The sequence below is a fragment of the Macaca mulatta genome, chromosome 9 (assembly GCF_049350105.2).
Source record: "Macaca mulatta isolate MMU2019108-1 chromosome 9, T2T-MMU8v2.0, whole genome shotgun sequence".
Lineage (NCBI taxonomy): Eukaryota > Metazoa > Chordata > Mammalia > Primates > Cercopithecidae > Macaca > Macaca mulatta.
In genome coordinates this window covers 109,756,225-109,768,437 of record NC_133414.1, presented here as the reverse complement: position 1 = coordinate 109,768,437, position 12,213 = coordinate 109,756,225, and the positions used below count along the sequence as shown (strand labels likewise).

Sequence of the window (12,213 nt, the reverse complement as noted above, 5' to 3'; positions counted from 1 at the left end):
CCTGGCTAACATAGTGAAACCCTGTCTGTACTAAAAATACAAAAATTGGTGGGACGTGGTGGTGCACGCCTGTAGTCCCAGCTACTTGGAAGGCAGAGGCAGAATTGCTTGAACCTGGGAGATACAGGTTGCAGTGAACTGAGAACATGCCATTGCATTACAGCTTGAGTGACAGAACGAGACTCCATCTCAAAAAAACAAAAGACTACAGGGAAGATCAAATAGGGTAATGCAGGGAGAAGCACATTTTAAACCGCAAAACGCTCCACCACTAAAATAGAGTAGAGCAGGGGCTTACCAGCCTTTGTGGAAAGCAGAGCCACTTTTTACTTTGCCTGAAATTCACAGACAGGAGAGGGAAGAGGGGAGTAAGGGAGGGGCCTTGGCAGCTGATGGTGTTTTCCTCCACCCACTGTCCAGTCACAAACCAAATTATGAAGACAGCGTGTGTGCCTGTGTGTATGTTTGTGTGCACAGGGACTGGAATGGTTCTTTGGAAAAGAGTGGGTGTGGTGCACACATGTGGCATCAGATCCCAGCCTGGAGCTGTTCCAGGTGAGTTTTGAAATCTTCCTGTTTCCTGGCTGCAGATGTCACGCCCAGGGCACAGGGAGGAGGAGTGTTCCAGGTGAGTTTTGAAAAAAGTATTACTGTTTCCTGGCTGCAGATTTCACGCCCGGGGCACAGGGAGGAGGAGCCCGGGAGGAAGCCTTTTAACTCTGCCCTCACATCCTTTCCAGGGCATCCGTCAGTAGCTAGCAGCTGGCTGGGCAAAGAATCTGAGGGGAATCGGGGCAAAGGCAGGTGGGGTGTGGCCCAGGCGGCAACACCAGAGCAGGCCACAGTGGTATGCAGGGAAAAAAACAGGGCCTGGGCTACAGGAGACCCCAGTTCTGCCCCTCGTCAGCTATGTAGCATCAGGCAGGTTGCCACCATGCCCTGGACTTCGTTTCCCCTTCTGTAAAGCGATGGGGTTGGACTAGAACAGGACACTCTAGCTCCACAACCACGGTCTTTCTGCGCCCAGAATGAGAGGCAGTGGAGCTCTGTAACAGAGCGCCCATTGAGAGCAGGGACAAAAGCCTCTGGAATTTCCTCCAGCCTCCATCAGGGACACAGGCAGTTTTCTTCCCTCTGGTTTCTGTCCTCAGGCAACCCCTGGTCCAGGCTCCTAATTGCACCGGACATCTGTGAACTCACTCTCTTTCCTTCCTAGAAGGAAAGAGGAAGCCAGAGAGGCAGAAAAGAGGCCAGCGGCAGGGCGTGAGGCACAATGAGACAGAATGGGAGGACCTCACACGGAGGGATACTGCAGAAGACCAGGACGGAAGACACACACGCCAAGAGCAAACAACCAAACTTTATCCACAAAAGCATATTTGTAATCACCACTCAACAATGAGGCACATCGGTCCCCCCTCCCCAACCACCCTCACTCTTCCCAAATCCACTCTCCCTTTTGGCTTTTATAGAACACTGTAGAAATCCTTTCCTGGGTCTGCAAATGGCCCTAGACTGGGATGGGAGCTGCCCAGAGTGGTCTTGGGCTGGACTGAGTCCTGGTACCCAGAGAGAGAGGCCTATGCAACTGCCTCCAGTATCCAAAAGTTCTGGGGGCAGGTCAGGGGCCACCCCTATGGCACAGGGCCTTGAGGGAGGGTGAATGTGGGCGGTCTTACGCGTCCTTCTCATACCTGGCAGACAGAGGGAGCACAAGCCGCTGGAAGCCAAGCGGGAAGGCACATCTAGAAGAGCAGTGAGCTCTGGAATGCTACAGGCACGTGTGGATGGATGAGGCTCCATGGCAGCCAAGGAGATATCTGCTCCTGAGTAAGGTCATCTGACCACAGACAGCACCAGGGGCTGGGGGCTAAGAAGGAGATCTTGAGAAGGATGGACCTGAGCTAAAGATGTAACTTAGATGGTGATCTGAAAAATGAAAAAAAGAATAAAGGCTGGAACTCAAACCCATTGTTTAGGGTACAAGAGTACACAGCTAAGTTCCAGGTGTCCAGAATCTTGTGTCCAAATCATAGCACAAGGAGAACAGGAATTCTCTTGAGTTAAGGCAAAATCAGTCTTCACCCATCTGGGCTCTTCCATTGAATGGTGTGGAAAGGAAGCTGCTGGGCAGAGGTCATTCCTCTCCCCATCTCCCCCTACTGCCAGTGAAGACTCTGAAAGTTTCTGCAGGCCCAGGCCAGAATGGTGTTGCCAGCCCAGGGCAGCGGGCCCTGAAAGTGGTTGGTGTGACCAGCTCCGGGAATCTCCATGGCCTCAGCAACATGGAAACCTGCAACAGGAGAGCCAAAGTCAATGGGCTTCCAAGGCACCCCAAGTGTCTCACCCCAGGTTCTCACCGCATCAGCACTTGGGGCTGAGGGAACATTACCCTTCCTGGAGCTTGGCAGTGGGACCTGGCCTAACTGAGACATTGAAGGAGTTGGGGGACTTTGGGATCAGTGTTCTAGAATTTCCCAGAGAAGAGAAAAAAACAACAAAAACAACCACAATTTGGCCGGGTGCAGTGGCTCACGCCTGTAATCTGAGCACTTTGGAAGGCTGAGGTGGGTGGATCACTTGAGGTCAGGAGTTCAAGACCAGCCTAGCCAACATGGTGAAACTCTGTTTCTACTAAAAATACAAAAATTAGCTGGGTGTGTTGGCCCGCGCCTGTAGTCCCAGCTACTTGGGAGGCTGAGGCAGGAGAATGGCTTGAACCCGGGAGGCGAAGGTTGCAGTGAACTGAGATCACGCCATTGGACTCCAGCCTGGGTGACAGCGAGACTCCGTCTCACACACACACACACACAAAAACAAAAAACAAACAAAAAAACCCCACGATTTTACTGGGTACAGAGTTTCAGTTTTACAAGATGAGAAAAGTTCTGAAGATAGATGGTGGTGGTGGTGGTGATGGCTGCATAACAATATGAATGTTCTTTTTGAGACAGGGTCTCGCTGTCACCCAGGATGGAGTACAGTGGCACCAACACGGCTCACCGCAGCCTCGACCTCTTGGGCTCAAACGATCCCCACCCTCAGCCTCCTAAGCAGCTGGAATCACAGGCACACACCCCACACTCAGCTAATTTTTAAAAACTTGTTTGTAGAAACACGATCTTGCTATGTTGCCAAGGCTAGTCTCAAGCCTCAGCGTCCCCAAAGTGTTGGGATTACAGACATGAGCCACTGTGCCTAGCTGTGAATGTTCTTTTTTTTTTTTTTTTTTTTTTGAGACGGAGTCTCGCTCTGTCGCCCAGGCTGGAGTGCTGTGGCCGGATCTCACCTCACTGCAAGCCTCAGCCTCCCGAGTAGTTGGGGCTACAGGCGCCTGCCACTTCGCCCGGCTAGTTTTTTGTATTTTTTAGTAGAGACGGGGTTTCACCGTGTTAGCCAGGCTGGTCTCGATCTCCTGACCTCGTGATCCGCCCGTCTCGGCCTCCCAAAGTGCTGGGATTACAGGCTTGAGCCACCGCGCCCGGCCGAATGTTCTTAATGCCACTGAACTATACACTTAAAAATTGTTAAGATGGTAAATTTTAAGTATATTTTGCCACAATTTAAAAAACAGCTATATTAACATGTACATTACATGTTAATTAAAAACCAGATACATTAACATGTATCTAACATGTATTGATACCCTACTATATAGAGTATAGCCTGGTCATGAAGAGGCCAGGCTGCCAGGGTTCAAATCCTACCTCTACCACTCATTAGCTGGGAGACCTTGGGCAAGGTATTTAACCTCTCTGGGACTCATTTTCCTCATTTGGAATATGGGAATGACATTAGAACCCACCTCAATAGGGTTATTGAGAGAATCAATGGACACCTGTAAAATGCTTCGAGATGTGCCAGCCACATAGTAGAGCTACACAGGTGCTCTGACGGCAACATATCTAGAATTACATTCATGCTTCACACACCCTAAAACTACACCTTTGCAACCTCCACAGAGAAATCTAACACCTGTGCACCTAAACTTTAAAAACAAGCTCACGAAAACACATGGCCTCCCCTCTTCTAGTTTCTAATCCAGAGAAGGTTGAGCCTTTTCAAACAGCAGGGCCAGGCACAGTGGCTCACACCTGTAATCCCAACACTCTGGGAGGCTGAGACAGGAGGATCTCTTGAGCCCAGGAGTTCAAGACCAGTATACAAAATATAATGGGGCCCTGTCTCTACAAAAATTTACAAATTAGCCAGGCTTGGTGTCACGTGCCTGTAGTCCCAGCTACCTGGGAGGCTGAGATGAGAGGATCGCTTGAGTCTGGGAGGTCTGCAGTGAGCCACAATCACACCACTGCACTCCAGTGTGGGTGACACAATAAGACTGCCTCAAAAACAAAACAAAAAAGAAAGAAAAAATAAAAGAGCAGACCATTGAAGGATTTTAGCGAAAAGATTGAATCTTCACAACTCCATAGATACTGTGGTTATTACTGTCACCTCTCCAACTTGCTCTGAATAAAAACCCTTTAACTTTTGGAAAAGGAGTAGGCTCTGTGCTTTTTATTCAAATGCCCATGACCCCTTCCAGAAAACCAAGAAGCGTCTTACTTTACAGGCCCAGCCAGCAGGTCACCCCAGCGTCAGAGAGTGGTTCTTCTCTTTGGTAAGGGAGATCCACCCTGCCAGCTGCTTCAGGTCAGTGCCGGGATCTCTTGCAGGTGACTTTCCTTTAGACTGGGAAAACCATCTGAACAACTTTGGCTTCATTTCTCCAACAATGTAAAGGAATGTTCATATTTCCCAGTTCGGGTCTCTGGCTAGGGGCAGCAATCTCCTTCCTCCATGGGGTGGGTCCCCTCCCTCTGCTAGAGAAATTCCCTGGGGAAGAAAGAGAAGGCGCTCCCCAAATCTTCAAACAGAACACAGCCAATGGGTTGGGCCCTTAGGCATGAATGAGAGCCCGTACAGCACAGGGATGCATGGAACCTCAACGTAGGAATACTGCTCCAGGCCCAGGAGCAGTTAATACAGTAAACTAAATTATTCCTGTAACAGCGGGACTTCTCAGAGTCTTTGATAAGCTAATGAGCATCTCCAGGAAAGGGAGACAGCACCGCTGACAAACCTATTTGGCCTTGAAACCCTCTTTTCGGAGAGGCGGCTCCTGAGCCAGGGGTCCTGACTCACCCACCCTTTTAATGAAAACAGCGCTGGACTGCAAGTCTGGGTTCTAATCTTACTCTGGCTGTTCCCAAGAGCAGGCTCTGGGTCCCCATCTGTAAGAAGGGGTGGGGTTCACCTTAACATTCCGCCATGGTCGTGGGACTCCTAATGCAAACAGATAGGGGGGATGAGGATGAGGGGGGCGGCAGAAGCCTGTGAGGAAGGTTGGGAAGAAACTTGTGTCACAGAGAGGCCAGGACAGTTAGCGTGTGTTCGGGACTGGCCTGCAAAAACCTGAAGGACAAAGGCGGAGTAGGCAGAGGCACGAGGAGACTCCACAAGTGTATGTGTACAGCCCACCGGCTCCTCCTATCCGTCCCCACCTCGGCGGATGGGCCCCCACCCCAGGACAACCAAGCACCGAGAGACAGACTGAGAAGGGCCTCGCAGGATGCCCGCACAACCCCCAGCTAAAACCAAACTCTTCGCTCATCCTGCGACCAGCCAAGGCCTGTCCTCAGCTCCGCCCGCGGCCCAGCGCCTGCGTTTCACAGCACCGGAGGCTGGGAGAGCGGCCGGGGAAGGGGGTGCTCTTCCGACCGCGGGGAGGGAGGGAAGGGGGCAGGCGGAAGCCTGGTTCCAATTTGGGAGCCTCCTCCGGATCTACGCGGCGCCCGTCCACGTCTTAGTCTCAGCAGGGAAGGGAAGAGGAACCGCGAGGTTTCGCCTCGGAGCGGCTGGTCTGCGAGTGTGCATCCGCCCGTCGGATCGCAGCCTGCGCTGGTCCCGCGAGACTGCGCGTCCGGCGCGGCTGTCGGGATTCTGGGCAGTGGCTGGGATTCTGGGCGGCGGCGGCGCTGCCGTCGGGCGGGAGCTGCGCGTCAGGGTCCCTGGACGCGGGCGACAGTGGAAACAGGGAGAGGGTGCCAGGGCGCACCCGCGCGGGGCGGCGGCGAGGGGAGGGACTGGGGGCGCTGGTCTCCGGGGGTCCCCCGCCCCGATCAGGGCCGCGGCGGGCGCGGGCGGCCTCACGCCACCTCCTGCTTGCCCTGGCAGCGACGCCCGCAGCCGTAGAGCGCCGACAGCAGGTAGAGGCCGTGGCAGACGCCGCCGCAGACGGCGGCCGCCAGGAAGGCGTGGTAGGCGCAGGGCAGCGGGTAATCCTTGAGGTTGCAGTAGCTGTGGCGCTGCATCTGGTCACTCATAATGCCGGTCGCGGCGCCGTAGAGCGCGGCCGCCAGCACATCGTGCGCCACGTTGACCACGAGCCAGCGCGAGCCCAGAACGGGGACCAGCTCGTGCTTGCCCAGCAGCGTGAGGAAGTAGAGGCCCAGAGTAAGCAGCCAGAAGAGCACCGACACGAAGAGCGCGAAGTGCACGGGGCCCTGGTACTTGCTGGTGGCGATAGTGATCCAGAAGGCGGCGCCGGCCAGCAGCTGCAGCAGCCGCAACACGCCCAGCGGGCTGCGCAGGAAGGGCCGCTGCAGGCGCACCGCGCCGCGGGCCGCACGCGCCTGGGGCGGCGGCTGGCGCGGTGGCGGCGGGAGCATGGCCCCCGGACGCGGTGGCGGCGGCGGCGGCGCCCCGAGCAGCGGAATGGCGGCGCCTTGCTCGCTGGGGCAGCCCGGCCCAGGTGCCCGCTGCGCCCGCCGCGGCCTCCTCGCCTTGCTCCCCTCTTAGTCCTCTCTTCCTCTCCTCCTTTCCCCACCCTTCCTCTCCTCTCTCCTCCCCTCGACTCTCCTTGCCTTCTCTCTCCTGCTCTCCACCCTTCCCACCCGCCCCTTTCCCTTCCCACCCGCCCCTTTCCCTTCCCCTTCCCCTTCCCCTCCGCGGTCTCCTCCCCCGCGCGCTCCTCCCGGCTTCCTGCCATCTCTCTTGCAGTCTCGCTCACCACCCTGGCGCCCCCCTTTCCCCTCCGCGCCAGGCCCCCAGCTCGGATTCCTTCGTCCTCGGGCCAGGGCAGGGCGCACCTCCCAGCCCGACGCGGACCTTCCACCCTCCCCGCCCGTGCGCTGCTGCTCCAAGTTTGCACATCTGGGGCCGCCCCTACCCGCGCTGCCTCCTCCTTTCCCCTTTCTCCAGCCGTAGCGCCCACCCCGGGCCTCTGGGCTCTTTCTGGGCGCGGGAGGAGAGCAGTACTAGTTTTGAACTGACATCCACTCTCACCTGGACGTCGACAGTCTCCTGCCAGGGCCCGCCTTGTCCTGTCCAAAGCTGTCCAAGTTCCCCGTGTGGGAGTAAGAATCCATCACCCACCAGAGGCACCGCCACCCGTCCCACTCGACACAAGTTTATCGTCCACACCCTCTTTTATCCAACCCTTCCTTACCATCCTCCCGTCTTGCCCAGATTCAAAATACGCTACCTAACATGGCCGGGACACAAACCCAGGGCCAAGAAGAAGCAAAGCCCACGGGCTTAACTAGTAGGCCTAACTGCTTGTGATGGAGGCTAACGATGCTTTACATTATTGTTATTCCGTGCGACCGCTTTACCTACATTATTGTTATTCCGTGCGACCGCTTTACCTGCGTTCTCATTTAACCCTCGAAACAACCACAGATACACGCAACTCCGCTCATTTTACTGAGGAGGAATGAAGACCAGGAAGCTGATAACTACCGCGAGTAGTTCTCTCCTTCTTGCACCTTTGTGCCCATGGCATGTTTCTTTTTCTTTTTCTTTTTTTGGTCGGGGCGAGTGGGATAGAGTCCTATTCTGTCACCCAGGTTGCAGGGCAGTGGAGCGATCTCTGCTCACTGCAACCTCCGCCTCCCAGGCTCAAGTGATTCTCCTGCCTCGGTCTCCCAAGTAGCTGGGACTACAGTCGCAAGTACCACCACACCCGGCTAATTTTTGTATGTTTTTTGGTAGAGACAGGGCTTTGCCATGTTGGTCAGGCTGGTCTCGAGCTCCTGACCTCAAGTGATCTGTCCCCCTTGGCTCCCAAAGTGCTGGGATTGCAGGCATGAACCACCAAGCCAGGTCATGACATCTTTCTAAAAGACAGACCTGGTTATTCATTACATTGCTTCCCCTACCGAGGCAGCACAGAAGCTGTCTCTTCTGTGTGGCCTGTTTCACAATTTGTCCCCAACCCATTTCCAGCTTCCTGGCTGGCCCCTTCCTTCCCTTTCCCATGCTGTTACCTGGCATACCAACCCCACCAATCCTTTCCAGTTTCCCAAGTAAGCTCAGAATACCCTGCATTCCCAGACCCCACTTGACAGCAAAACTCCTATTAATCCTTCAAGGCCCCATTTAAATGCTACTTCCTTTTGGTCCAGCCTCTGAGGCTGCTCTTCTAGGCCCCCAGTTGGACTATCCCTCTGCAGCAGTGTTGAGTTGGCTACATCATAACTATTGGATATCATGTCTTATCCATCTTTGCCTGTGCCTGGCACGTAGGAGACCCTCAGTAAAATATGTGGAACAGATGACTGAGTGGCTGCAGGGGCAGCAGTGGAACTGAGGGGGCCCCTCTTACCCTGGGGACTGTGCGTGCCTCAGACCTACAGTTGACCCCGCGCCGCAGAGCTAGTCTTCATCTCTCGGTCATAAGATGAGTCCTCTGGCCTTTGGCCTGGCTGAGCAGGTCCTCTTCCAGCAGACTGGCTCCCCTTGGGAGAGAAAAGCTATGTGGCTTCTCAGCGGGTAATGCCTCTCACTGTCAACTCAGCCCACTTAAAGAAGGCTCTGAATGCATTAAAAAAAAAGAGAGAGAGAGAGATCTTGCCATGTTGCCCAGGCTGATTTCAAACTCCTGGGCTCAAATGATCCTCCCTCCTCAGCCTCCTAAAGTGTTGGGATTATAGGCATGAGCTACTGCACCTGGCCTAAATGCATATATATATATATATATATACACACACACACACACACACACACACACACACACACACACACATGCATTTGAGATGGAGTCTCAAGTCTGTCACCCAGGCTGGAGTGCAGTGGCAGGATCTCAGCTCACTGCAGCCTCCGCCTCCCAGGTTCAAGTGATTCTCCTGCCTCAGCCTCCCAGGTTAAAGTGATTCTTCTGCCTCAGCTTCCTGCCAGGCTGGGACTACAGGCATGTGCCATCATACCTGGCTAATTTTTGTGTTTTTAGTACAGATGGGGTTTTGCTATTTTGGCCAGGCTGGTCTCAAACTCCTGACCTCAAGTGATCTGCCTGCCTCGGCCTCCCAAAGTGCTGGGATTACAGGCTTGAATGCATATTTTAAATGAACAAATGGTGATGTATAACACCTCTGTCCGTGTGTGACATCAGGGTGTAGAGACTCTGGGTGCAGGCCCTGGAGTCAGACTGCCAGGCTATGCATCACTGCTTCACTACTCCTTAGTGCTGGAACCCACGGGGAGGGTAGGCTTGAGCTCTTTGTGCCTCAGTTTCCTCATCTCTAAAATCCTGTTACCAGCAAATAGATATTGAGCACCTATTAAATGCTGGGCACTGTTTTAGGGGCCAGTGATTAATAATATAAATGTGATTTTTTTTTTTTTTTTTTTGAAACAGAGCCTCACTCTGTCACCAAGGCTGGAGTGCAGTGGCGCGATCTCGGCTCAATGTAAGCTCTTCCTCCTGGGTTCAGGCCATTTTCCTGCCTCAGCATCCCGAGGCGCCCGCCACCACACCCGGCTAATTTTTTGTATTTTCAGTAGAGACAGGGTTTCACCGTGTTAGCCAGGATGATCTCGATCTCCTGACCTCATGATCCGCCCACCTCAGCCTCCCAAAGTGCTGGGATTACAGGCGTGAGCCGCCGTGCCCGGCCAATATACATGTGATTTTTATTAATTGAATGCTTACTGTATTCTAGGCACTATGAGAGCACTTTATATTCGTTGTTTAACTTGATCTTTACAGCAACGCTATAAAATGATTGTTATTCGCTCTGATTTGCTGATGGGGAAACTGGGGCTTACAGGGTTCAAGAAGCTGACCATGGCTGGGCGTGGTGGCTAACCCCTGTAATCCCAGCACTTTGGGAGGCCAAGGTGGGTGGATCATGAGGTCAGGAGTTTGAGACCAGCCTGGCCAACATGGTGAAACCCCATCTCTGCTAAAGATTCAAAAATTAGCCCAGCCTGGTGGCATGCGCCTATAGTCCCAGCTACTCGGGAGGCTAAGGCAGGAGAATCGCTTGAACTAGGGAGTCAGAGGTTGCAGTGAGTCAAGATAGCGCCATTGCACTCCAGCCTAGCGACAGAGCAAGACTCCATCTCAAAAAAAAAAAAAAAAAAAAAAAGAAGAAGAAGAAGAAGCTGACTATGTTCACAGGAAGGTGGTGACAGCTCAAACACCAGCCCAGGGGAGCTGACTCCATACCATATTTAAAGTGCATTTATATAATTTCCACATTTTATTCTTGACTACACTCACAGGGACCCGGAAAGGCTAAGTGACTTGCCCAAAGAAACCCAACTTGTAAGTGTCATTGTCGTGACTCAAACCTAGGTCTTCAGATCCCAGTTTCAGGGCTTTCCCCTCAGCATCCCTTAGCATTCCTCTGTGCCCTGGGGGGACATCTTCAGTGCCCTCCATATGCCAGTCTTGAGTAGGGCGGAGACTCCGATGGGCAGCTGGGAGCTGAATCTGGGTGCTGGGCTGGTGACAGGGGATTAACGTGGGTGGGGGACCTAAATGAACAAACTTTAAGAGAGAGAGAACATAATCTTTCGTTTCTAAAAAAGGCATTGGGAGATTTGAGGGTCAGGGCGCCACCTGGTGAGCATAAACTTCCAGCCTCTGGAGTCACATCACCCCTTACAAGGAAGCGCCTGCAGCGGCTTTGGGGCGATATTTTTAGCCTCTGGAATCCTGGAATGTTTTCACATTCCACGGGGCGGTCCAGCGGACTCTCTGGAAAAAGCATAACATGCAGGAAAATTCTGATTCTGCCCAACTCAACGAATATGGTCTAGGCACCTGCTAGCTGCAGACAATCTGGATGTGGAAAGCAGGAATGAAAAGGACCAACTTCTGCCCTCAAAGCGTTTGCACTCTGCTGGTAGGGGAGGGACCATTGTGGACACAAAAGAGAGGTGTAGATGAGGGTTTTAAGGAAATACAAAAGGGAAGGAGAGAGTATGTGAGGGGAGGGCTGGGGAATCTTTCAGCACAAGGTGTCATTGGAGGCCGGATGGAACCAGCAGAGGTAGGAGACCAGAGTTGCTGGGAGTGGCACCCCGCCATGGGTCCAGAGCATGGCTGGATGTTATCGCTGGGCATGCCACAGATGCAAGGCCATGGTTGCTCTTTACCCTGCCATTCTTCAGGGTCGTGTCTACAGCCAGCAACCTTAAGAGATAAGGGAACATCTCCCAAAGAGCAGGCTTGCTTACAATAAAAATGGTGATGGTGGCCAGGCATGGTGGCTCATTCCTGTAATCCCAGCACTTTGGGAGGCTGGGGCAGGCAGATCATCTGAAGTCAGGGGTTTGAGACCAGCCTGGCCAACATGGTGAAACCCCGTCTCTACTAAAATTTCAAAAATTAGCCTGGCGTGGTAGCACACGCCTGTAGTCCCAGCCACTCAGGAGGCTGAGGCTTGAGAATCGCTTGAACCCAGGAGACAGAGGTTGCAGTGAGTCAAGATCGCGCCACCGCACTCCAACCAGGGCAACAGAGCGAGACTCTGCCTCAAAAAAAAAAAAAAAAAAAAAAGGTGGTGGTGGCAACAGTGGCAACAGTGGTGAGTTCCCCAAGTTTAGTGCTTCTCAGCTGTGTCACACACACTGCCGGTGTAATGTCCACCTGCACCCCTCTGTTGTTGTTCCTGTGAGAGTTGAGGACAAGGGGAACAGACATAACTAGGATGCTCAGGCTGCTTTATCTGTGTCTGAGGAATCCTGTGTCTTCTACCAGCATCTAAGAAACAACACCAGGCTAGCTTATTGGTGGAGTAAAATCCCAGCCCCTGACAGGCGTTCTAGGCAGAAGGAACAGTGTGAGAAAAGCAGTGCCTACACTGTTAAGGGAACAGGGTAGTGCTGCTTGGTTGATTATCTAAGCTTCAGTGCAATGACTTTCAATTGGCCAGAAAGGAAGGCCAGAAACTTGTAACAAGAAGAAATGTGTGGCCCATG

The 12,213-nt window shown here is 53.3% G+C and overlaps 1 protein-coding gene across 1 annotated transcript; it reads right to left on the bottom strand.

Moving 5' to 3' along the window:
* Window positions 1-1,341: 1,341 nt before the first annotated feature.
* MARVELD1 (MARVEL domain containing 1) lies at window positions 1,342-6,680 on the bottom strand. The gene is given in 2 exon segments (NM_001261562.1): window positions 1,342-2,293; window positions 4,567-6,680. A coding segment is annotated over 1 exon segment (522 nt). The 5' UTR covers window positions 6,672-6,680; the 3' UTR covers window positions 1,342-2,293; window positions 4,567-6,149.
* Between the last annotated feature and the right edge of the window lie 5,533 nt (window positions 6,681-12,213).